The sequence below is a fragment of the Lepisosteus oculatus genome, chromosome 14 (assembly GCF_040954835.1).
Source record: "Lepisosteus oculatus isolate fLepOcu1 chromosome 14, fLepOcu1.hap2, whole genome shotgun sequence".
NCBI lineage: Eukaryota > Metazoa > Chordata > Actinopteri > Semionotiformes > Lepisosteidae > Lepisosteus > Lepisosteus oculatus.
In genome coordinates this window covers 21,808,961-21,834,804 of record NC_090709.1, presented here as the reverse complement: position 1 = coordinate 21,834,804, position 25,844 = coordinate 21,808,961, and the positions used below count along the sequence as shown (strand labels likewise).

The window sequence follows — 25,844 nt, the reverse complement described above, 5'->3', positions numbered from 1 at the left end:
ACTGGGGCATCAGGACCCACACAGACCGCAGGGTGAGAGCGCCCCCTGCTGGCCCCACTAACACCTCTCCCAGCAGCAACCTTAGTTTTTCCCAGTAGTCTCCCCTCCAGGTACTGGCCGGGCTCCCACCTGCTGGGCTCCAGTGAGGAGGGGGCTGCCAGCTGGGAGCTGCAGGGTGAGATGGCTGCTGGATATAAGACATGCTGGTAGAAGGTTTTACAGCCCTGTGTTTTTTCAGCAGGCAGTTAATTCCAGTTACACGGGGGTAGGTGCATTTGAACGGAGATAGGTCCTTTACCCACACAGTGATTTTAAGACACCTAGTGAGGTAATGTGAGTTTACAGCCTCCCACAAAAGTTAAATGTTTACGGCAAGATAGCTACTATAGCAGGGTAAATTGGAGATGAGCTATTGCTACTCCTACATGGATGATTCAGTGTTCTGTCAGGATAAATATTGATCTGGGAATGAATTCTGTGAACGAACAGGAAGATTTTACAGGTAAAGGGATTTTCGTTTTTGGGTTTATTCAGTTTTACCTTACGAAGGGTCTTCAAGTGATGAATTATGTTCCTAATTGGAGTGAAAAAAAAACCCCATTTATTTCCAGATATGTAGACAAGGTGTTTTTGTGGATAAAAGATAACTCTCTGCGGTTCGTACCCGGGAGGCCTGTCAGTACAGCAGATTTGGCGGTCACCTAGTGTTATACGTAGTTATACTTCTTAAACAGTAAAAACATCTCTAATGATCATTTTGACAATAGATAGTTAAGTAGTGTTTAGAGCGAATACTGGAAAAAAGTATATTTTCATGATATAGGGAATTTCTACTTTATTTTACCTGATACTGCTTTTCACTAAATATTTGTCATTGACTAAATATTTATCATTATCGGTGTCATTATGACACCGTAATTCGATTGTCTGTTACTGTATTGATGCAGTGAGTCTACAAAAAATCATTTACATTTTGACCAAATAATTGTGCGATCTAAGATGGCTATTTGAAATGGGGGAAAGGAGCAGACAAGAGAAATGGGATGCGTTTTGGGGAATTTGGTCACCTTGTTGATGGACAAATGTCTCTGTTTTTTTCAGATAAGTATGGAAAGTGAAGATTTGAAAAGATCGATGGACCAAAAACAGGCGGAACTTTCCAAAGAGCTTGAAAGCGTGGGCCTCGAAGCAGAGTACTGGCTACCAAAGCTACATAGTCTCCATCTTACAAACACAAACTCTTTACAGTTTGTCACGGAGGAGGAGTACGCAAAGTTAGAACTGCACGTGCGAGAAGTGTGGGAGAAAAGTGCTCTTCACAAACTTGTCAGAACTCCCGATCCAAATGTGAAATCTAGCGACCTGGCGGAAGAGCAAATGGAGAGACTGCAGGAGAAACTAGAGAAAACAAAACGGGCTCTCACTGAACTGATCAGAATGGAAAAAGAACACGGCCACACAGATCTTGAAGCAAGAGCGAAGGAGCTATGCTCATCTCTAGGGCAGTCTCGACAGCCTCGGAAGGAACTAGAAAGCATCTTGCAGCAGCTCGCTGTTCTAGACATCACTCCCCGTAATCCTCCAGAACGTGTCTCCAGTGAGGAGGTGTTGCTGCATGCGTCTGGTGGCCTGGCTCTGGAGGGGGTATTTAAAACTGGGAAACTGGAGGACATGCTGGAGAAAAGACAGCAGCTCATTCAGGTCCCGAAACTGTTCTGCCTGAAGGGTCCGGAGCAGAGCTCCTTTTATGCACAGAGAGACTTCCTGTGTCCGCGGTGTCAGCCTAGCGGGCACAAGAGAAAAACGCAATTCAGAAGAATTCGGAGAGAAACGCGCGTCTTCTTGTGAGGTCTCCTACAAGTGCACTACAGTGTACAAGTACATACCCCTGGCTTCTGCCTTTATTGCTAAGGAACAGGTGAAACTATCGACTGCAGCTTTGCGTGAGCTGCAGAACCTGGAAAAAATTCTGCTGAATATTAACAAAGCTCAGAAAACTTCTGAATTCACTGCCGAAGTTCGCCAGTATTTTGAAAGGTTTGGGTCCCATGTGAACCAGGGTCCTTTTCACTTTGGCGGGAGGTTCTGCTGGAAGGCAGCTGCTGAGGGCATCATGAACAACGAGCTCACAGAGGTGGAGGGAGTCATGTCTCAGGTCCTGTCCGCCTACATTGGCTTTTGGTGCAGTGTAGCTTCCTCGTTGACCGCTGAGGTCAATGCGGGGTTCCTTTCATCTGAACTGAAGGAATTCCTTTCTGGAGGGCACAGTGAAGCTCTTCTGAACAAAATCCAGCTCTCTGTGAGTAAAACTGGGGGTCCAGCTGAAACAGATAACTACCTACAGTGGAGATCTGCTCTTGTATCCAGTAACAGAACCTGGTGTGTCATCGACAGAGGAGTAACTCTCATGCCTGTTTGGGAAATCATCCTCTCCGCTCACAGAAAGGATTTTAAAGACGTCACAATGCTGAGCAACATTCTCAGGGAAGCGTACATGTCGATCACAAACGTGAGCCCCGAGACACTATGGGGTGAGAATGTGCTCTCTGCAGTCACAGACGTTACAAATCTTCTCAGTTCCATGAGGGGCAGGCAGACGTCAGACAGTGAAGCGCGCCTGAAAGAATTACTTGAATTCAAGATTAAGTTGTATGAAAAAACGGGAAGCCATGCTATTTGGGTAGAATCATGTCTTTCTGACAAAGTCTTTCAAGATTTTTTACTTCAAGTGACTCAAGAAAACGAGCATCTTGCTCCTGCAGAAACCACAACTCTCAGGGCACTGATGTGTGATTTAATTGAGCCTTATTCGTTTCAGGTGAAAAGCTTCCCAAGTAAGGCCCAAATACTGAAATGGGCTCATCAGTCCGCTGAGAAGATCCACAAAGATGTTGTTGTTGCTGATTTGTCACATTTCATAGAAATTCTCAAGACAGCTAAAGAAGAGACCAGAGGTGAAAGATTTTCACACTGTGACCTGGAAAGTGTTCAGGAAGCAAAAATCAAAGCAACACTTACAGTCTTGCTCTCATTGAACTCATTGCTGAGAACGCAAAGGGAGACCAATCAATACAGGGAAGAGATGTTAATCCTTTCCATCGTCAACATTTTGGGATATAGTGCAAAAGATGGTATATTTTCTCACCTTCTTGGGTGGGCAGAAATTGACTTCATTGAGGAAACACTGCTCAGTAAACATACCCAGTACATCCAGCTGAGTGCTAAGAGTGCAGATAGAGCCCTGGCTTTCTTGTGGCATTTAGCCCTTTCAATATCCTCTGACGGAGGAAAAGTTTCTTATGAAGAGAAGGGGAGACGACTGGAGTTCTTTAAAGCACACTTCAGAGAGACCCCTCCCAGTGACCTTTCTGCAATACTGGACTGTGACAGTCCACGTCAAGACTGGGAGAGAATTGAAAAAGAGCTACACTCCATCGTCTTGGGGACGGAGAAAAATGAGATACAACAGCTGGACAAAGTATTCCTGTGTACAGAGATCTGCTTCTCCGAATCCTCACAAGAAGGCAAGCGGCAGCTGCAGGTGGGGGAACAAGAGGACAAGCCAAGCGTCTTGGGCACGAGAAACAAAGAGGAGAGCATTGGAACCCAGCCGTCAGGAGCAGGGGAGAAAGCACATATTTTTATGAAACTACTGGAAAGACTCGGACTCCAGAAGTTCTATTCTGTAAAACTGACGAAGCCAGATGTACTAACTGTAAACAAGTTATCATTGAGTAACACTCAGCCAACCGCAGAAGAGGAGCTGTCTTTTTATTACCTGTACAAGCTCATGATGCTGGACTACCGAGCCAGGAGTGTGCTGTGCGTCAAGGAAAAAGGGCAGCCACATCACAAGAGTGCAGAGGTCAGCTGTGATGTCGATGATTTCCTGGGTGATACAAATGTGTGTGATGATGACACAGAGGAAGAATTGCAGATCCATCCCATGGATATTCAGATGGCTGTGTTCCTTTGTGCTAGCTATTTCCTGAGGCAGTGGATGTGTATGAAACTGACCAAGTGCCAATATGCCCTGCCTCTGCTAGTACCTGACCCACGAAACGATACGACCGAATTTCCCATGTGGGCATTTCAGCAGGTTAAGAAGAGCTGGAAAAGTAAAGGTACCAATAAAGACAGTGTCAAAAGCGGACTTTTGTTCCAGGCATCTGTACCGATAGTGTCTTTCATTAGGTTTGGAATATGCCCGACATCTAAATCGAAAATCCTGAACAGCGTAATCAACAGACAGAAGCACAATGTTTTCTTCCACCGGCACTGCAAAGGCAGTACGAGGGAATGCCTTCTCACGGATGGGCTGGTGGAGATTGCGTGGTACTGGCCAGGTGGAATGGAAGACGACGTTCTTAACAGCTGCATGGCGTTCACTAATCTGCACGGCGACGCCAGCAACCACAAGGAGCAGATCGCGTTTCTGAAGGAAGTCAGTGCTGTTATCGTGGTTCTGCTTTCGAAATCCTCTTTGAATGACACCAGAAAAGAGACCCTCTCTTCTCTCCTCAAGAGCTCCACACCGGTCATCTGTCTCTTTGCAGAAAAAGAAAAGGTTGCTCACAGACCTAATCCAACTAAGGTGAAACTTGCAGTTCACAATAAGAATGAAGCCCAGTTAACAGATGAAATCATTTCTCACATCAAACATTTTCAGGGTACTAAGGATAAAAAGTGCTCTTTAAAAGCCTGCATAGAAGTAGCCAGACGACATAGCATTGTAACAGATGAAGTCAATGAGAAATGCAGAGAAGGTCATGAAATTGCCCAGAGACTTATGGATCTAATAAAGAAAGAAGACCTGGCCAATGTGAAAAGGACATTTCTACCATTACAAGGTGATCTCTGGTATGAATGGTGCAGGAAAGATAAAGAGTCTTATCGACTACAGTCTAGTGCCTTTACCAGTATTGAGCAGCAAAAGAGTAAAATCCAAGCTAAGAAAGAAGACTTACGCAAAGAACAGCTGGGCAAAGCTTTCCCTCTCAACAACCTCATGAGATCCTTCCTGGAGTGTCTCGGCTCCTCTTCACTTTCTCAGGACACTAAACTGTACATGCTGCAGTGGTTAGGAACACTCCTGGATGATCTTACCACAGATTCACTCACTAAACTTCAAGCGCTCTACCATTCAACATGGGTGGACATGAAATCGCAGCGCACCTCAAACGGAGGCGATGAAAGTCAATTGCAAAAGACAGCGGAGAATATATCTCGGGAACTCGATGCTTCAAACTTTGGCCTTCAGCATTTGTTGCGAGAAGTCAGTCAGATCTATGAAGCTTTGAAAATGTCACCAGATATGGCAGATGAAAAACAGTATCTTACTGCTCTTCCAGGGATAGGGGCTGAAATGTTGATCGCAGGATATCCTCTTGAACTGATGGATGGGGATGCTTCCTACGTCCCTCTTGGATGGATCGAAGCAGTGCTGGACAAACTGATCCATAAAGTTGGTGACAAACAGATATTTGTTCTGTCCATTCTTGGTGTTCAAAGCTCTGGCAAGTCCACATTACTGAACACTATGTTTGGTCTTCACTTTCCAGTGAGTGCAGGAAGATGCACAAGAGGAGCATTCATGCAGTTAGTGACAGTGGATCAAAAGATCAGAGATGAGTTGCAGTATGACTTTGTCCTAATAGTGGACACAGAAGGCCTTCGATCACCGGAGATTAATAATGCAACTGCACTGGCCCATGACAATGAACTCGCTACATTTATCGTTGGAATAGCTGATGCAACCCTAATTAACATCATGGGAGAGAGCTTACTGGATATGCAAGATATTCTTCAGATTTGTGTCCAGGCTTTTATGAGGATGAAGAGAGTCAGTATCACTCCAAGCTGCCTTTTTGTGCATCAAAATGTTGCAGAACCATCTGCCAGTGAAGACAATATTACAGGAAGGATGCGCCTACAGGAGACACTGGATGAAATGGCTCGCATTGCAGCCAGTGAAGAAGGGTTTGATGCTACAAGTTTTAATGACATCATTCAATTTGACATAAGAAAGCACGTTTACTTTTTCAAAAATCTTTTTGAAGGAAACCCATCAACAGCACTTCCCAACCCAAGCTACAGCGAAAACGTCCAAGAACTGAAGAGCACAATACTCGGAATAAGAGAATGGAAGTCGGACTGTAGATTTGCTTCTATCTCAGAAATGAAATTGCGGATAGTGGCCATGTGGAATGCACTGCTAGGGGAAAACTTTGTTTTCAGCTTTCGAAACAGTTTGGAAGTCATGGTTTATAAGAGGTTAGAAGTAAATTGTGGAAATTGGACATGGCAGCTGAGAAAATGTGGTCTTGACCTGCAAAGGACACTGCGGCACCAAATCATGAGTGATCAAGTGCAAGCAGTAGACAGCTCAAGCATTAAAAAGTCGTTTGAGCAGCAGGCAAAAGCCATTTCAGAAGAAACTGAAGAGTACTTTAAAAAGGAGAAATATCCACATATATTGAATCAGTGGAAAAATAACATTGATTTCAGATTACAGACAGTGAAAGAGGAGCTCATCGAGGACACCCAGAGGAGATGTAAAAAATGGATTGCACAACGTAAGTCTAGATCAGGACTGGATCAAAAGAAATCCCAGTACCTGGCAGAGCTGCTCGCAAAAAGCAGATGTCTGGCTCCTAATCTAATTAGCGAGTGTGATGAGACAATGGATAAAGAGTTTGAGAAACTCTGGGTGGAACTGATGACCAGAGTTGCCTCAAAGACCCCTGCAGAGAAAGACGTCAACATCGATGCAGCAGTGGAAAAAATCTTTTGTGAAACATTTAAAACAAAAGCAAATTCCAAACAAGTAATTACTGAGCGTCCCCAAACCTTTCAGTTTGATGAGAAACACATTCATAAAAAATCCAAATATGGAATTTTTACACACTCTTTTACTCCAACAGATGAAGAAAGTGTAATCCATCTTTCAGCAAGTATATCGAAAACAATTAAACAATACATTGATGATCTGCAGGATGCGATACTGGACTTTGATGAGGGCTACATCAATGCAATACTAAATCTAATACAATCAGGGATCAAAGACTTTGAAGAACATACAAAACACTTTGCATTAACAGATAACTACAGAATCGAGTTATCTGCCCATCTTTGTGTGTTTGCAGCAGAACAGTTCAAGGTAAAGCAGGAAGCATTCAAGAAGGCAAACGACCCAATGCTGTACTTCAAAAGCAAGAGAGAGGAATATCTACAAATCTTTAAGAGTTTCTGCCAACAAAGCACAGCCCTCAACATTCTTGTTGATTTCCTTCATGGAAAACTGAAAACCGCTGTCCAGCAGGCAGTGTATGAAAAAATTGGCATCAGAATTGCAGGCGAGATAAGGTCGACCCATCCAGCTTTCAACAGTAATAGATCCAACCTGGAAAATCACCTACTGATATACCTGGCTGAGAAGGAGAGATTTGATTTGTATGAAGAATACTTTGTTGCACCAAAGGATTGTTTTGACAGGTATATAACAGACTGTGTTGAAAAATATTGTAAACACAGTGGGAGGGAGAGAATTACTGAGATCTTGACCGATAATCTCACATATCTGATAGACCGCATTATATTCACAGTTTGTAAAGTAACAGGGCTTGTTGAAGATAAGCAGGGCAATGTCTCCATGTGGCTGGATGAATTTTGTTCAGAACTGGGGAGTGACATGGACATTCCACGGAATTACTTTAGGACTATTGAGAAAGAGGACATTGACCTGCAGTGTCTGAAAGAAAAGGTATATGAATCCATCATAGCGATGCATCACACTTTATCAGAAGAAACCAAAGGTGGAGTAGACATCAACAAGTTCTGGGAAAGCCCCGATTACATTCTGTCGAAGCAGCTCAGTGGGTGCTGGGAGCAGTGCCCTCTCTGTTGTGCTGTTTGTACCAACAGTATCCCTGACCACTCTACAGATCACTGTGTCCAATTTCATCGCCCCAGGGCTGTGAATGGCTGGTTTCACCACGGCACTCAGAACTTCTCCATAGAGATCTGTACCACCTCCGTCTGCAGTGATGGGACTTTCCTGCCCAATAACGACGAATCAAGAGAAACTCCGTGGAGGAGATACAGAGAAGCAGGTCCACCCTTCAATAGATGGCACATCACCCCAGATAACTCTGCACAGATGTATTGGAAGTGGTTCATCTGTGCCTTTAAAGACAAGCTGGAGAAGCGTTATAGCAAGACCTTTCAAGGTAAAGGAGAGATACCAGAATACTGGAAAACTATTGACAAGAAATCCGCAATAGAAGAACTGAAGACATTTAACACGTATGACCACGCGGAGATAGATGCACCGGTGAAATTGTGGAGCTCTCTGGACAGTGAAAAGAAGCATGTCCATCCACAAGACCTCGAAAAACGCAGCAAATCAGGCCAGTGCATAAGTTCATGTTTAAGAACAAATAGAGTAATGCTTCACGGAGCTGGTCCTCTTTTGGTGAACACTGGTATTCATAGGTGCAACACAAGCCTGAGGAAGTCAAAAATTGATTCTGTAATGCAATTACAAAAAAAGTGAAAGATTGGTATAAGAAACGTGACATGCTAGAGATAACAGTTATTGTGTAAGATTGTCGGAGAACCCATGGTCAAACTTTCAATCCCATATTTTGCCGTTTTAAACCTTGGGTATTTTAAGACAATTGTGACCTTGTGTTTTGTTTATTTTTGTCCATTTTTTATACTGCTTCATCAGATTTTCTCTAAGATTATTTGTTTGTTATATAATTTCTCATTTCATTTCTGAATGTTTCTTAGGTATTTAGCCATATTCACTGGGTTGTTAGATTATTTTGTCTGTTTTCCAGTTATTCTGTCTCCAGTCAGATTGGGTGGGTGCACAACACACAGTGTCGATGTCACTTCCTGTGCTGAAGCACACCTGTCTTAAAGCCTCATGGCCCGGTGTCTGGTTGCGATTGGTGGACTTGGATCACATGACGTGTGCCTCATAAACCCGGCAGTGCTTCACTCCAGAGACAGAAGAGGAGGGAAACAGTGGGACACTAAACTACAGCCAGGGGACATCGATGGTACATTGTACTGAAAAATGGACCAATTCCATAGAAATTGGGTATTTAAGCAACATCAGAGATTAACTTGCATTTTGCATGAAGTTTATTTCTCCATTTTCAAAACAGATCTTAACAATTCTTTAATAGCATATCTTAGTTACAAGGCTCTATAATCCAATGATATTTTATATACTGCTGCATGTTTACTCAGAGCAAGACTTTAGTATAAAAATTCTTTAGCCTTAAGACTAGCTTTATAATAGATGACTGAGTTATTTTCCATGCTATCTGATGCCTGCAGTTTGCTATTTGATGCTGTTGTGTGAATTACTGTTCAGTTGTAACTTTTATAGTTCATCCATCTGTTTTCGAAGCATTTTTTCCAATTCAGGGCTGTAGGCGCCAAACGCTTATTTGGTTTTGATGATCTGATTTGTTTCTTATGATTGTATTGAATTTAAAGGAAGTAAAGGTTGTTTATAGAATTAAAGTGCGTCTGTCTGTTGATTTTTTTATTTAAAGAGATGCTAGGTTACGTTTTGGCTCGGAAGATTCCATCGGAAAATGGGATCTGCTCTCCCAAAACCTTACCGCCCGTTCTTCCTTCCGCACCTGACAAGATCTGGGAGAGAGATTTCAAGAGGGCACAGCCAACATTTCAGTCTTTATTATGCTTTTCATATTCTTATGATCACAGTTATTATTGTCATTACAAAGTCAGAATCTTCAGAATCCGAATACATCTTTTTTAAGAGCAGGAGTTGCAAAAGTCACACTGGCAGAGATGAAATAACATGGATGAGATTGCTGTCTGGATTTAACTGCTGTCTTGATCAGGGTGCTGTCTCGATTAAATTGCCTGGATGAGGGTCTCTGTCTCGATTAAATTGCCTGGTTGAGGTCTCTGTCTCGATTAAATTGCCTGGATGAGGGTCTGTGTGGATTAAATTGCCTGGATGAGGGTCTCTGTCTCGATTAAATTGCCTGGTTGAGGTCTCTGTCTGGATTAAGTTGTGTGGATGAGGGTCTCTGTCCGGATTAAATTGGCTGGATGAGGTCTCTGTGTGGATTAAGTTGCCTGGATGAGGTCTCTGTGTGGATTAAATTGCCTGGATGAGGGTCTCTGTGTGGATTAAGTTGCCTGGATGAGGGTCTCTGTGTGTCGCTGGCTGTCGACGCTACTGCAGGCTGCAGCGCGATGCTTCTCTGCTGTCCGGCTGCTGCGCTCCGTGCGGGACGTGTCCCGAGTCCGGCCCGGTCCCTTTGGTCCCGGATCCTGGAAAACACAGGGAAAACGGGGCTGGAATACGGGAGCAGCACAGCGGGTGACGAGCATCCCTCTGCTCTCCTCCCCCCCAGAGAGCAGCTGTGGGCGGAGCAGACTGGAGCATCCTCCAGGTGGGGGCTGCACACTGGTGGTGGTAGTGGGATTCCCCGTGACCTGGGAAGAGCTCTGAGGGGAGGGTCCAGCAAGGCGCTATACAGAAGTGTAAGGAAGGCACTGAGGGCGCGAGGCTCTGGTCGTGGCAGGGCTGTGCCAGCGGGAGGCGTACTTACGGCGGGAAACACGGCGCGGAGGCTTGTACTGGATTCTCAGCTTTGGGCCGAGCTGGGCGGAGTCCGGCGCGCCTTCCTCTCTCCTCTGCCTCGGCCGGGCCCATTTCTTCTGCCTCCACTGCTGTATCTCCTCCAGCTCCTGCCTCAGCTCTGCCTCCCTCTGCTGCTGCCTCTCCTCCAGCTCCTGCCTCAGCTCTGCCTCCCTCTGCTGCTGCCTCTGTCTCTCCTCCAGCTCCTGCCTCAGTTTTGTCTCCCTCTGCTGCTGCCTCTCCTCCAACTCCTGCCTCAGCTCTGCCTCCCTCTGCTGCTGCTTCTCCTCCAGCTCCTGCCTCAGCTCTGCCTCCCTCTGCTGCTGCTTCTCCTCCAGCTCCTGCCTCAGCTCTGTCTCCCTCTGCTGCTGCCTCTGTATCTCCTCCAGCTCCTGCCTCAGCTCTGACTCCCTCTGCTGCTGCCTCTGTATCTCCTCCAGCTCCTGCCTCAGCTCTGCCACCCTCTGCTGCTGCCTCTGTATCTCCTCCAGCTCCTGCCTCAGCTCTGCCTCCCTCTGCTGCTGCCTCTGCCTCTCCTCCAGCTCCTGCCTCAGCTCTGCCTCCCTCTGCTGCTGTCTCTGTCTCTCCTCCTGCTCCTGCCTCAGCTCTGTCTCCCTCTGCTGCTGCCTCTCCTCCAGTCCCTGTTAGAGAAAGGAGAGAGGGGAGAGAGTAAGGAGAGAGAGGGGAGAGAGAGGGGAGAGAGTGAGGGGAGAAAGAAAGAGGAGAGAGAATGAGGGGGAGAGAGAGGAGATAGTAAGGGGAGAGGGGAGAGAGAGGCCCAACACTGTTCAATATCTATATCAACGAATTAGCAGGAATGTTGGAGCAGTCTGCACCTCCTGGTCTCACACTACACCACACAGAAATCAAGTTCCTGCTCTATGCAGATGACCTGGTCCTGCTGTCGCCCACAGAACAGGGGCTGCAGTCAATCTGGCTGTCAATCTGGACCCAGAGCAGCAGAACTTGGCACTGCTGGAGCAGTACTGTCAGACCTGGGCGCTGACTGTCAATCTGGACCCAGAACAGCAGAACCTGGCACTGCTGCAGCAGGACTGTCAGACCTGGGCACTGACAGCCCATCTGGACCCAGAACAGCAGAACCTGGCACTGCTGGAGCAGGACTGTCAGACCTGGGTGCTCCAAATCTGGCTCCAAATAGCCAGATTTGGCTCCAAATCTGAATCTGGCTCCAAATCTGGCTCCAAATATTTGAAAGTGTAATCCAACCCCTTGCCCTATATGGCAGTGAAGTGTGGGGTCCCCTCACAGACCAGGATTACACTCAATGGGACAAACACCCCACAGAAACTCTGCACGTGGAGATCTGTAGAAACATCCTCCGTGTGCAGAGAAAAACACCTAACAACGGGTGCAGGGCCGAATTAGGCCAGTACCCACTATTGATTAACATACAGAAAAGAATATTAAAGTATTGGCTACACCTAAAAAACAGCGACCACAATTCCTACCACCACAAAGCCCTGCTGAGCCAAGAGCTAAACCCAAAACAGAGCCCCCTGAGCCAGCTGGTCCTGAGGCTCACCGACCTGAGCCACACCAACCCTAACCAGCCTCAGGACAGCACTGCTAGAGCACCACAACAGCACAGATCAAACAGCAATATCTCACACACTGGGACACACACACACAAACACAACATCAACTGGAATGCTACAGAACCCTAAACAGACAATACACACTACCTGATTATTTGACCAAAATAAAAAATAACAAACAGAAACAGACCCTGACGAAGTACAGGCTCAGTGACCACAACCTGGCCATAGAAACTGGGCGACACAGGCAGACCTGGCTGCCCAGAGGGGACAGGCTGTGCTCCCACTGCCAGGGGGAGAAATAGAGACAGAGGTGCACTTCCTACTGCACTGTGACAGATACTCTGGGATTAGAGAAACATTCTTCCCGAAATTCAGAAATCTAATCCCAGAGTTCCCACACCTGCCAGAATCACAACGGGTCCCAATCCTACTGGGAGAGGGAGGAGGGAACTCAGTTGATCTGACAGCCCAGTATGTGATCTCCTGTCACAGCCTGAGGAACAGTGAGTCTGTCTCCCAATAATGCTCCAGCCGCCTACAGTATATGTCAATATTTTATAATATGTCTTTGTTGTAAATGTCTGTAACATGTCTGTAGATTTTATTTTACTTCTATTTTTTGTTTTGTTCCATGTTAATTTTATTATTTTTATTTGCTTTGGCAACACTGATTGTACCCATCGGTCATGCTAATAAAGCACCTTGAATTGAATTGAGAGAGAGAGAGGGAGAGTGTTCAAATACAGCTGCTTCGGCCGCTGCGGGAAAAGCTCGTCCCGGCAACAGGGAGGAGAGAGCCGGGAGTTTGCGCGGTTTCCCGGGAGGAGAACCCCAGCGCCGTTTTCGCTTAAATCCCGAAATAAAAATGAATTCGCTAGAACATCGATGAGGACACGGTGGTAGTTGACATCTAATAAGCGGGTCTTTGAGCAGTAACGAGGACACACTTTTTTTTTGACTAGTTGTTTGAGGACGCCTCATGGCTGAACAGCCGGGCGGCTGGTAATGCGGCCCTTTTCCGCCAGAGGGCGCCCAAAGTCCTATCAGACTTCCGTCAGGTCTACGCGTTCCCACAGTTGAAGCGATTTGGACAGAGGGAAGAGATTCCCGAGGATAATATACCCACCCGTGGCTGTTTGGGGGGGGGGGTGGCATTAAGTTTCAAGTCTATAAATGAGATCTCACTTAACGCTGCTCCTGCTCAAGAATATCCTCGATTTTCTCAGACTTCCGTCCTTCTAATATAACGGGATGAGAAGTTCCCTTCGTTTAACAGCGTCTGATCTTTTAAGCCACCTTGTGCGCGTCCCTCTCGACCTCGGGGTTCCCGACACACCTACCCGTGTTCTCCGACCATTTTCGGTCGCTGATCTTCTCTACTTCTGGAAAAGAAAGAGACGGGGGAGTCAAAATGTTGTTGTTGTTGTTGTTGTTGTTTTTTTAAAACAATACCCTAAACGTCATCCAGGCCGGGCTGCGGTGGAGGGGATCCCCGTGACCCGGAGAGAGCTGGAGAGTCCGGAAGAGGCGCTATATAGGTGTACGGGGGGGCGGGGGGATGTTGAATAATATGAGCTGCCTTTTGTGTAAGAGGAAACTTTTTCCAGCATCCTTCATTATAGGGGCAGCTCCAGGGTTGCTGGTGTGTTGAATTAATTCCTTATATACAAAGGAGTGGTGGCTCTGTGGCTCAGGATCAGCGCCTGGGGCTGGAAGGAGTTTGCCGGGTCGAATCCCCCGGCCCGCAGACGAATCCTACTCCGTTGGGGCCCCTGAGCGAGGCCCTGAACCCCAGCTGCTCCAGGTGGAGCTGTACAATGGCCGACCCTGCGCTCTGACCCCCAGCTTCTCTCTCTCCCTGTCTGTGTGTCTCCTGGAGAGCCAGCTGGGCTCTGCGACAAGACCAATTCCTCATAAGTGATCATAAAGTGAATTGATCTTCTCTTATAGCTGCTGCCTCTACCGCGTTTGCTGGGGATCGTGGGAGTGAAGGTCCAAATTCTTACCGAGTGACATTTTTTCGTGCTCTTCACGCAGGACGGGGGAACCCGCAAGAAAGCCACGCGCGTGTCTCTTTTTATCCTGATTGCGTCACGTATCGGTTGTTAAAACAAAAAAACCCACCACTGACGCAGATCCGAACTTTTCTGAGTGGGAGAGGAACCCCGACACACCCACAGCCCTGCTCCGTGGAAGAGCGCGGCGCGGGTTCATTCCACGCAGAAAAGCAGAAACGGACACACACCCTGGACAGGACATCAGTCCATCACAGGACACACACACACACCCTGGACAGGACACCAGTCCATCACAGGACACACACTCACACACCCTGGACAGGACACCAGTCCATCACAGGACACACTCACACACACCCTGGACAGGACAACAGTCCATCACAGGACACACACACACACCCTGGACAGGATAAAGTCCATCACAGGACACAAACACACATCCCGGACAGGACACCAGTCCATCACAGGACACACACACACCCTGGACAGGACACCATTCCATCACAGGACACACACACACACACACACACCCTAGACAGGACACCAGTCCATCACAGGACACACACACACACTCACACACCCTGGACAGGACACCAGTCCATCACAGGACACACACACACACTCACACACCCTGGACAGGACACCAGTCCATCACAGGACACACACACACACACTCACACACCCTGGACAGGACACCAGTCCATCACAGGACACACACACACACTCACACACCCTGGACAGGACACGAGTCCATCACAGGACACACACACTCACAGACCCTGGACAGGACACCAGTCCATCACAGGACACACACACACTCACACACCCTGGACAGGACACCAGTCCATCACAGGACACACACACACACTCACACACCCTGGACAGGACACCAGTCCATCACAGGACACACACACACACTCACACACCCTGGACAGGACACGAGTCCATCACAGGACACACACACACACTCACAGATCCTGGACAGGACACCAGTCCATCACAGGACACACACACACACTCACACACCCTGGATAGGAGACAAGTCCATCACAGAGATCACAAGAGACATTTGTCTGCTGCTTCTCGTTATCTTGGTGTGCAGTTATGAGTTACAAGCTAAGCCAGCCATTTACAGAGTCATGCCCACACTGGCACAGATGAGATCATCTTTAAATTCCCCCAACAGATCACAGTACATTCACACAAAGCAACAGCAATAAAATAAACTACTTTAACACTCCACACTCTTTCACATGTCAACTTTCTCAACCGATGGGAAAAAAAAAATGTCCAGCAAAGAGAGAAGACTTTTACTGTCCCCATCGAGGGAATGTCTGTATGGACACCCAGCACTTCAATAGCATGCAAAAAAGAACATCGTTGCACATTTTACTGTCGCAAAAAAATCAGAAAAACATCGCACATCACTCTATTGCACACGTACAGTAGGACACATAACAACATGGGACGTTTCTGACACATCATGACAAAACATATCGCACTCAAGTGGGCTGTAAGAGGCAAAAGTGTGTTTATGCCGGACATTTGCAGCGACAGCCGTCACGCATAGTGCAACAAAGGAACGGTCTGTATCTGTTTGACTTACGTTTGGGAGCCCTGAAACGTTGGCCAGAAGGAGGAAGTTGGTAGCCAGGGCTGAGGATGTGGGAAGGACCTGATATCATTTTTCCTGGCTGATTTTTCAAAGATTGTCAGCAGGGAGGGGCTGCTGTCTCACTCCCTTGACCTTCAGAGCTGTCTGGATGAGTCGGGTCATTTGCCATGTAAAATGAACTGCTAGATGACCGAACCACACTGAAATCCCGTATCTGATCATGCTCTCGATTACAGCGCGGCAGAAGAGAAGCATCACTTCCTGTCGAACCCCAGACACTCGTAGTCTTCGCAGGAAATATTAGCGCTGCTGACCTTTGGAGCAAACAGTCTTAACATGAGTAGACCAGCACAGGTTTACAGTCTATGAGTACTTATATGAATCAACCTGAAGGATAAGGTTGCATGAAAGCTGCAGTAGGTCCAAAATTCACAAAAGAACTGTGTTGCCCTTGGGAGATGTCAAGCGCATTGGACATGAAAAGTGCCAGATAAAAGCCATTTCTCTTCGTTTCACTTAGTGTCGGAGCTGCCATTGCATGTAAAGGAGGCAACTTGCTCTTTGAGCAGGTTCAGCACGCACTGAGCACAGATGTCTCTGAGCGGTGCCATAGCTTAGTTGGCTAAAGTGCCTGTTTAGTAAACAGGAGATCCTGGGTCCGCATCCCACCAGTGGCATTTTTCCTAGCTTGTTGTGCAGAATGTATGATTTTTGGACAATGACATAAAGTCATTTGACCAGGTCTAGTGCAAGTGTTCACGTTACTCCTATCCTGGAGTCCCCGCACTGGCTTCCGGTCAAATTCCATGTGCTCTCGATGACAGCTCCAGAGACAGATGAAGTGGGTGACGGCAGCCACCGTCTGCGACACGGCGTGGTGTGAACGATACAGGGTGTCAAGACCCTTTCCAGACGAGCTGCGATCAAACACAAAGGAGACGAAACTGGGAATCAGACCATCTAACAACCCAGCAAACAGGGCTGAATGGGTAAGAAACACCGTAGCTTAATGACCCAATATAAGGTAACGATAGGAGGAATCACAGGAGAAAATATAGCAAATAATTAAAAAAAACAGGAAGATAACAGTGGAGCAAATACGCAAATAGACAAAAGGAACGATCTCCTAAATTCTCAGTCAAAACATTTTTCGACAGTCTTTGTGCTGTCAACACAAAAATACATTTACATTTATATTTATATCTATATCTATATTTACATCTATATTTATATTCATGTGTGTGATACGATTTGTCTGCGTGCTGTGCTGTTCTAGTTTGTTCTTTGTGTGTCCTGGACTGTGAGAAACTCTTTTAGTGCACCCCTCACTGAACTGATTGTATTGTATTGTATTATTATTATTATTGTATCATTCGGCACACTGTGGCTGTGTTGTCTGTGTTAAGCTGCTGTCGCACTGCAATTTCCCCTCACGGGATCAATAAAGTATCGATCTTTCTACAAAAGGTCACTCAAGCCCAGATCAGAGTCTTTCCTGGGAGCCAGACCGGGTGTGAACACCTTTCAGACAAGCTGCGCTCAAAGGTTCGGACCTCAGTGTGTCCTGAAAGACACCAGAGGGCGGCCAGAGGGCACCGGCTGTGAGCTCTGAGGGAGACCCCCGTGCACCCCCACGTCTGCAGCCAGAGAAGGGGGGGGTGTGATGCTCCCTCTGGGTGGGGAAACAGGCCCTCCGTGCCCGTACTGTCACTCATGCTGTGTGGTGGCGGCACGTTCCCGTCGTCTGCAGGCGAGGCAAAGGAAGTTGTAGCCCCTCTGTTGCCCTCTTCCGAAGGGACACAAGGAGAAGGGAACCAGAGAGAGGATCTGGAAGAGCTCCGGCTGAAGTTCTGTTGGATTGTAAACTTGTAAAGCAGGGGGTGTTTCTGCCAGGGTGGAGCCACTGTTAGCCACTGCCCAGTCTCATCCCAATAATAATAATTATAATAATAATTATTATATATAATAATAATATATAATTATATTATGATATTATTATGTTATTACATGTTACTGTTATTGCTATTGTGTTACTGTCTATTGTCTTATCTGCTGTCCTATTTACTTACTGCACCTGAGTGACTCAGGAGAAACACTTTTCACTCAACTACGTGCCTGTGTGAGTATAATGACAATCAAGTTGAATTGGATAATAATACTGGAACACCTCTGAAAGTGGCTTCTCAAAGTGAGCCTCAGGAGGAAAGCAATGTCAAAGGATGGGAAAAACCAGATGTAGTACAATTAAATTCAAGGGACTGGAAGTGTAGTAGAGGGTTGGAAGGGAGCAGACAACCAACGGAGAGCGTTTCTGAAGACGCAGGCGTCGAGCTCAGGGAGGGCGACTCTCCAAGTTCCACGGGGAGAGGGTTCCAGCGCTCTGGGGCGCAGCAGCAGCAGGAGACCCCGTCTCCCCTAGAGTGTAGAGGGCTTGAGGACCGACAGGAACTGAGTCTCTTTAGTCTGAAGGGGGGTGTCCCACACTGACAGGCTGGAGGAACTGAGTCTCTTCAGTCTGAAGGGAGCGTCCCGCACTGACAGGCTGGAGGAACTGAGTCTCTTCAGTCTGAAGGGAGCGTCCCGCACTGACAGGCTGGAGGAACTGAGTCTCTTCAGTCTGAAGGGAGCGTCTCGCACTGACAGGCCGGAGGAACTGAGCCTCTTTAGTCTGTAGGGAGCGTCCCGCACTGACAGGCTGGAGGAACTGAGTCTCTTTAGTCTGAAGGGAGTGTCCCACACTGACAGGCGGGAGGAACTGAGCCTCTTTAGTCTGAAGGGAGCTCCTTGATCAAGATTTCCGGTGTTTGAAAGAGAAAAGAACACAGCGCTGTGTGTGAGTGTGTGTGAGAGTGTGAGAGTGTGAGAGTATGTGAGTGAGTGTGTGTGTGTCCATCCGTCCTCCAGCCTGGTTTGTGCTTCCTGCACTGTTCCCACTGAAACCCCCTGATTTGCATCCCGGCTGTGTCTGTGTTTGTGTCCGAGAGGAGAGGAGGAGAGAGAGTCAGGAATAAAGAACACAGACAGACAGACACATCGCACAGACAGCTCACCTGGAGAGACGTCCTGACCCACCGACACACAGCGCTGAGCAGGTAAGTCTCAGGGCACAGTGACCCCTCAGTGTAGGACCTCCTGTTATTGAGACAGTAGCTGCCTGCTGCCCTGCAAGAGATTTAAACGAGTACAGGTGTCTCTAACGGGATCAACAGATACTGTCTGGAGAGCAGGTCCACAGGCTGCTCTCATTTCTGTAGCAACCTGCGTGTTTTTATCTACCCAGCAACGCAGAAGAAGATCCGTGTTCCTTGTCCTTAGTTCTGCTAAGTCTGAGTCTCGTAGGAAAGTTGTTTACTTAGGAAGCTGGTTATTCCTCACTGCGGTTTCAGTTCAAGGTGCATCCCTCTGCAGTTAGAGAAAGTTAGGGAGAGAGGAGAGAGAGAGACAGGTAAGAAATGGGGGTGAGAGAGAGACAGGTTAGAAATGGGGGTGAAAGGAGAGACAGACAGGTTAGAGATGGGGGTGAGAGAGGAGAGAGAGACAGGTTAGAGATGGGGGTGAGAGAGGAGAGAGACAGGTTAGAGATGGGGGAGAGAGAGGAGAGAGAGGCAGGTTAGAGATGGGGGAGAGAGAGGAGAGAGAAGGCAGGAGAGTCAGAGAGAGGAGAGAGGGGAGGGATCGGGAGAGGGGAAAGACAGGGAGATAGAGACGGGAGACAGTGGTATGAGACAGAGAGGGGGATACTGAGCGAGAGGGAGACAAACAGGAAATTAAAAATATTCTGTCTCTCATGGCATCAGACGGTGGCTGTTTGATTTTCCCCTACATGACCCAGGCCTGACCCCTCCACTCCTGCATCAATGGCTCCATTCACTCCCACAGACAGACACAGCCACAGACAACAGGAGTGTTTCCGTGATGCTATCAGCAGAGAGAGGAGGCACAAGAGAGAGGAGAGAAACTGTGGATCATAGAGAGAGGAGAAAGGAGAGAGGGGAGAGAGTGGAGAGGAGAGAGAGCAGAGAGAGGAGAGAGGAGACAGGACAGATACTGTGGATCACAGAGAGAGGAGAGAGAGAGGGGAGAGGGTAGAGAGAGTGGAGAGGAGAGAGCATAGAGAGGAGACACAAGAGAGAGGAGAGAAACTGTGAATGGGAGAAGGAGAGGAGAAAGGAGAGTGGAGAGAGTAGAGAGAGGAGAAGGAGAGGAAGAGCCACAGACAGCAGGAGTGTTTCCTTGATGCTATCAGCAGAGAGAGGAGGCACAAGAGAGAGGAGAGAAACTGTGAATGGGAGAAGGAGAGGAGAAAGGAGAGTGGAGAGAATGTAGAGAAGGGAGAAGGAGAGGAAGAGCCACAGACAGCAGCAGCGTTTCCTTGATGCTATCAGCAGGGAGAGCAGGACAGCAGGAGGAGACTGATGGATCCAGTCGGGAATCTCTCCCAGCAGTCCGGATCCCATGTTTCTGAGTGGGAGAGGGGGGTCCTGCCCCTCTCCAGATTCCTGCGTCTCCCCCAGTCTCCACTAGTGACCGATCCACACCAGCCAGGGGGATCGGTAGCAGCCCAGCAGGGCTGAGTTAATTCAGATCTCACTGAGCCCATGAGCGAGACCCGAGCTCCGCCAGAGACCTGTAGGAGCTGTGTCAGACGCGCCTGTGCTGTGTCACGCAGGAGGATTCGAACCCGGAGCCAGGAGCCATGCCGCGCCTTCGCCTCTGAGCGGATCTGCCGGGATGGAGAGGAAGGGGCTGGTGCTTCTCTTCCTGACAGGTGGGCCTGTGACTCTGCTCCCAGGTCCCAGGTCAGAGAACCTGCAGCAGGTCTGTGTGGGTCCTGAAGCCCCAGTATAGTGACGGGGACACTAGACTGTAAACAGGCGCCGTCCTTCGGATGAGACTTAAAACCGAGGTCCTGACTCTCTGTGCTCATTAACAATCCCGGGGTGTTTCTCGAAAAGAGTAGGGGTGTTACCCCGGCGTCCTAGCCAAATTTCCCATTGGCCCTTACCAATCATGGCCTCCTAATAAACCCCGAGCAAGTAATATGAGGAAGGAAGATGCTGGCGATGGCATCGTGACCAAGCGGTGTTAGACACTGGATTTATGCTTTAGTTTCTTTGGTGGTGTACTTTCAAATCTCCCCGCTGCCAAGCATTTCTGGGGGGGGCGACTCCCCTTCTGTTGTGAGCTCAATGGGCAAAAGATTTGTTTGTCAAGAGACTGCGCTAGGTGTTTCAGGACTTAACATCAAGGCAGAAAATATCCAAGTTTTGTCTTCCCAAAAGACGTTATGCAGGGGACAACATCTGCCGTGATCACTTTTGAGTCTGTGTGAATCGTAGTGTGCTGTACAGATGCAGCCATTCAAAATGGGTGAGGTATTTCGCGGCATACCCCGGTGGGCGTGTCACGGTATCACGCAGTTCACGTGTGTCACGTGGCTAACTATCCGGCGTCGCCTTGTAAAACCGCCAGGGGGAGCTTAACCTCTCATGTACAGCATTTGAGCCTTTAATTTTGAAAAGCAAATACAGTAGATGTAAAAACAGATAAAAGGACCACAGATTACAAAGTAAATACATATAAGAAAGACAAGCAGTTAGAGGTGCTACCAAAATTAGAAAATGAAGCAGATACAGACACTAAGTCTTCTGAAAAGAAAGGTTCTGAGGTTAGATTTAAGTGCACTCAGGGTACGTGACTGATATTTCACACGCTATTTCACATGCTAGTTAAATACTTTGATGCTTAAAATCGTTAGGGAGAAATGGAATACCGGTGTGTATTTTTCCTTTAAAGTGCCGATTCCTGGAATCTGACTGGCTGACACCCCTCTGAAGTGCTTCCATAAAATCTGGAATACGGAAAAGAAAGCGTTGATAAATACAAGTGTCTTTTAATACACTCTTTGCTGTGCTCTTGAGGATCCTTGTGATATTTTAAGCTCTAGTTGAAAGATAAGTGTCGCATTTTAAATCATTTTCGTAGTTAGAAATTATGAAACGCCCTGTTAAAAGCAAGGAAGTTTTTATGCCCGTTGAAGTAAAACAAAATGCCTGACAAACTATGGCTTGGACAGATTCCAAATGCTTGTACAAATGTGCTAAATAAATTATACTTTGAGTATACAGCTTGTCCAAAGTCATCCATTATTAATACTATTAGTAATATCTTCAGTAAAGGCTTTGATGCATAAATATTTCTGATAAAGGTAGGTTGTGTACTTTTGTCCAACTGAGCAATCTTGCTTTCATAAAATATACCAACATTTTAATGACTGATGATTAACATGCTGTAATACACAATTCAAAATGTATTGCTTTGAGAAGCCACTGATATATAAGGTGATATATAAAGTAAAGTTTTTTATTATTGTTACAGAGAAAAATGATCAGATTTTCCCTGGTTCAGTAAAAATGATCTAAAGTATACTAATTTGTCACTCTTCTCATTCCCTTTTGCTAAATGACTTTTCATATTAATCTGATCAATCTAACTGCCAGTTTTCTGTGCTTTCTCCATCCTGCTAGATTTGCAATTATTCTGAAAATTTTAATCTTGAAATAACTCATTTCTAAATACCTTTTTCACTGTTAACATCTTGCAGCAACTCTGCAACAAAATATACACTTAGCTCAACCTGACAGTTCATCCTGCTACCCACATTAAATAAAAAAATCTTAACATTTCTATATTTATGTCTTTATTTTGTGGTTTCATTAGTGACAAAGGCTAAACTTTCTTGGAAAAATGTATTTTATGTGTTGCGGAAAAAAAATATAATTGCTAATTTCTGATTCCTCACTCTGTTTCATGTTTATAGGTAAAACTTTATTGATCACAAAGGGAAATTGATGTACATGTTCATGTACATGATGAACATGTTTGCATGTTCTTTTGTAACATACACCTTTTTGTGATTTTTTTGTATATCTAAGCAGGTTTTCCTGCATCCCTCTTCTGCACTATAGGCATGGCTTTTTTTCTGTTTGCTCCATTTCTAAAACTTTTTGCTCATGTGCATTTGTGTATTCTTTACACCTCTAGCACTTTAACGTCCTGGATTTTCATTTGCCTTAATTTGTAGAATGAATTTGAGTTTTAGCCTTAAAAATCTTAAGTTTTCACTATCTTTTGTTTCTTGTCCTACAACTGTTAATATTGATCACCGAATTATTGTACTTGACATAACTTCATTCACCTTCCTGAACGTCTATGACAGGCAGAGAGAGTGCTGTTTCTGGTGCGATCTTTTGCAACTGACATTTCACTGTTTTAAACGAACAAGAAATTAGATTATAAATCAGTTATTCTATATAAACACAGCGTAATTGCCCTCCGAAAATCCTCTTTTTCTTGTTCGTTTTAGAGACCTTGATCGAAACTGATTTTAGATGTCAGAAAGGATTTATTTTCTCTGTATTTCCTACATTGCTTTGTCGAGATTTTAACTTTATATTAAGGCTCAGATTTCAACTATAAACAGTACACTAATTAATAGCAGTAAATACTGATGTTTTGCTCCCTCTTACCACAAAAATCTATGTTTTGTAGCTGGGATGAACTTTATTTCGTACGCGTAGCTACTGCGATTCGGACACAGAACGGTTAAAGGTGGCGGCAAATCAAGCACCTGGGGGGGGGCGTCTTCTCGCCTCCATAACTAAAATGCCAAATAGGAGTGGCTTAAGCGACATACACAATCGTGTAACTAACAGTTTGAGGTAGCCTATCGTGTAAATTTCGCTTTGTTGTTGATAGGTTAAGCTTTCCAAACTCTGCCCCAAAGTCATGTGACTGATTTTCGCCCAGTTTCGTTGGTTAAACGCAATGATCACAAGCATCTCCATTATAACTGGGATGTGTAGTTTTTAATTCCGTTTGAATTATAACTGTACGTACTGTCTTCATATTTGGCCAGGGCTTTAAAGAGAAGGCGTGCCAAAAAATTTCAGTGCTGTCGTCTCCGCTTTAAAGGTACCCCTGTGCTGGAAGAATTTGACCTCGGAACGTTTGCCCAGCGTACAATAGGAAAACACTTTAACCAAATCAGCCAAGGTGCTGTCAGAGTATTAACATCATGTCTGCGTCAGTGATTACAGCTGACTATCACTGGAGGACAGTTCACTGTGAACAAGTCAGCCTGCATAATGAAGGGGAAAAGACTGACCTCTGTGATGCACTATAGAGTTACACTAACCTTCTCTCCAACTGTTCTATGCTGCATTCTACCCTAGTGGTAAATATTGTTTTCCATGCGTGAAATATTCCTTTTTTTGTCAGATATTTTCAGATATGTTGAAAATAAGCCTTGTGGTTTTCAATCTTGTGATGCTTTCCCCTAGTGTCACCCAAATTGATACATGTAGTTCAGGTGGGTAGCTGCGTCAGCATGCGTAGGCTGCAAAGGAACAAGTAATAGGTTTATTCCATGCTGAAAAAAAGGAGAAAGAGAACACAACGTTTCGGCCGTGGAGCCTTCTTCAGGTGTGACACCTGAAGAAGGCTCCACGGCCGAAACGTTGTGTTCTCTTTTTTTTTTTTCAGCATGGAATAAACCTATTACTTGTTCAAATTGATACATTGTGCTTTGGCAATTCTTCAGGCTATATTGTTTAGATTAACAAATTAATTCAGTTGAATTAATTTGTGTAGATAAAGTATTTCTTTTCCGTTTAATCCTTTAAAACATATTACATTTTCAATACATTGTATCTTTCTTCCTACTAATTGTAGCAGCAATACTTGTTAATAAGACAGAATTAAGTGTTGCTGTGCTTTCCCAAATGAGGCCCATCTCTCTCTTCATCTCTGTGGTGCAGCCACAGAGAAACTATTCATGCAGGCTGATTTAAAGATGTTTTCTTTTGATAAGGGACAGCTCCCAAAGGGGGATGCACTTAGCTAAGCCTGGCTATCATGATCAATGGTCATCCATTGGTGCCTATCTGTCTAGGGAGTGCCAGATGGACATCTGGACTGCATTCCTAGGTGTCAGGAGTAAGTGACTCATATCTCACCTTGATCAACCTGCACTGTTCAATTTCCCGGTTGATTTTCATTTCTTGTTTTGTAAGACAGGGAGACCGGCTGTTTAAAATGTTACCTCACCCTTGAGCTGTTCTTTTCTTTCCAAAGGCACAGATACTACAACAGGTAACACCCCCTGTGGAACATCATGAGCACCTGTAAAACCTCTCTACCTGCCCGCTCCCCACACCGACGTGTATGAGGAGGGTTTTAAAGGGACATTTTGAAGCATAGAAACATTTTATCGTTCTGTAATTTTCTATACAGTTTGTTCCCCTTTAACTCCGCCTGACAACAGAGGTAGTTTTTAATACGACAAGAGTAAAGACACACTGCACATCTGCAGAAGATCACATCCGAGTTTAGTTACAGCAACGTCAGAGATTGGAAGGTAGGTAGTTTCTAATCACTTTTTTATTCTAGTTTTAAGCAACCCTGAATACCTTTTCAAGAAAAAATTAAGAATCCCAGCCAAATCCAGTAAGATTGCTGCACTGATCTACAATATACAAATAGAATACTGTTTGTGCTTTATATAAAACACACTGCCCAGAGCATTTCTAAAACAGGAATTACATGTTTTGGAATGCGCCCTCCTTTATAAATTAAATAAAACAATATTTATATTATTTATAAATACATTAATTAAATAAAAGGTCTGAAGCCTGCTCCAAAGAAGAACTATATCCAGAGCTGCCAAAGAAGTTGAGATTTCACCAAGTGACAGGAAGCATCTCAGAAAACGAAGGTACAGTCGTTTCCACGTGTCGGACAAGAGGAGCTGAAGCTACCCGGCTTTATTAGCATGACCGATGGGTAGAATCAGTGTTACCAAAGCACATTAGATAATGGATGGGCTGACCACACTGCCAGAGCTTGTTCACATCACCACAGAGAGGACTCCGTCACCCACAGACTTGTCCGTTACAGATAGGGGGGGTCACCTGTCTCACCGGCGGGGTGACGAGTGAGTTTCGGGTGGAGGA

At 45.9% G+C, this 25,844-nt stretch overlaps 3 protein-coding genes across 3 annotated transcripts in view; all 3 read left to right on the top strand.

Annotated features, from left to right (window-relative positions):
• The window catches only part of LOC138242777 (zinc finger protein 271-like), a 362,720-nt gene that overhangs the window by 24,504 nt on the left and 312,372 nt on the right, over positions 1–25,844 (top strand). The window lies entirely within an intron of this gene.
• Positions 2,114–5,061, top strand: LOC138243346 (interferon-induced very large GTPase 1-like). The gene is made up of 3 exons (XM_069198909.1): positions 2,114–2,181; positions 3,391–4,670; positions 5,054–5,061. Exons 1-3 carry the CDS (start codon positions 2,114–2,116, stop codon positions 5,059–5,061), a joined length of 1,356 nt encoding a protein of 451 aa, XP_069055010.1.
• LOC138243345 (interferon-induced very large GTPase 1-like) lies at positions 5,228–7,979 on the top strand. The gene is made up of 2 exons (XM_069198908.1): positions 5,228–6,644; positions 7,924–7,979. The coding sequence occupies exons 1-2, from the start codon at positions 5,303–5,305 to the stop codon at positions 7,977–7,979; spliced, it is 1,398 nt and encodes a 465-aa protein (XP_069055009.1). The 5' UTR covers positions 5,228–5,302.

Excerpts from the sequence above, each read along its gene's own strand:
- LOC138243346 (XM_069198909.1), top strand. The coding sequence starts at position 2,114 with ATGAACAACGAGCTCACAGAGGTGGAGGGAGTCATGTCTCAGGTCCTG. Across the intron at positions 2,182-3,390 it reads TCCGCCTACATTGGCTTTTG|TCCACGTCAAGACTGGGAGA; the intron begins GTGCAGTGTAGC and ends GGACTGTGACAG.
- LOC138243345 (XM_069198908.1), top strand. The coding sequence starts at position 5,303 with ATGTCACCAGATATGGCAGATGAAAAACAGTATCTTACTGCTCTTCCA. Across the intron at positions 6,645-7,923 it reads GCTGCTCGCAAAAAGCAGAT|TATCCCTGACCACTCTACAG; the intron begins GTCTGGCTCCTA and ends TTGTACCAACAG.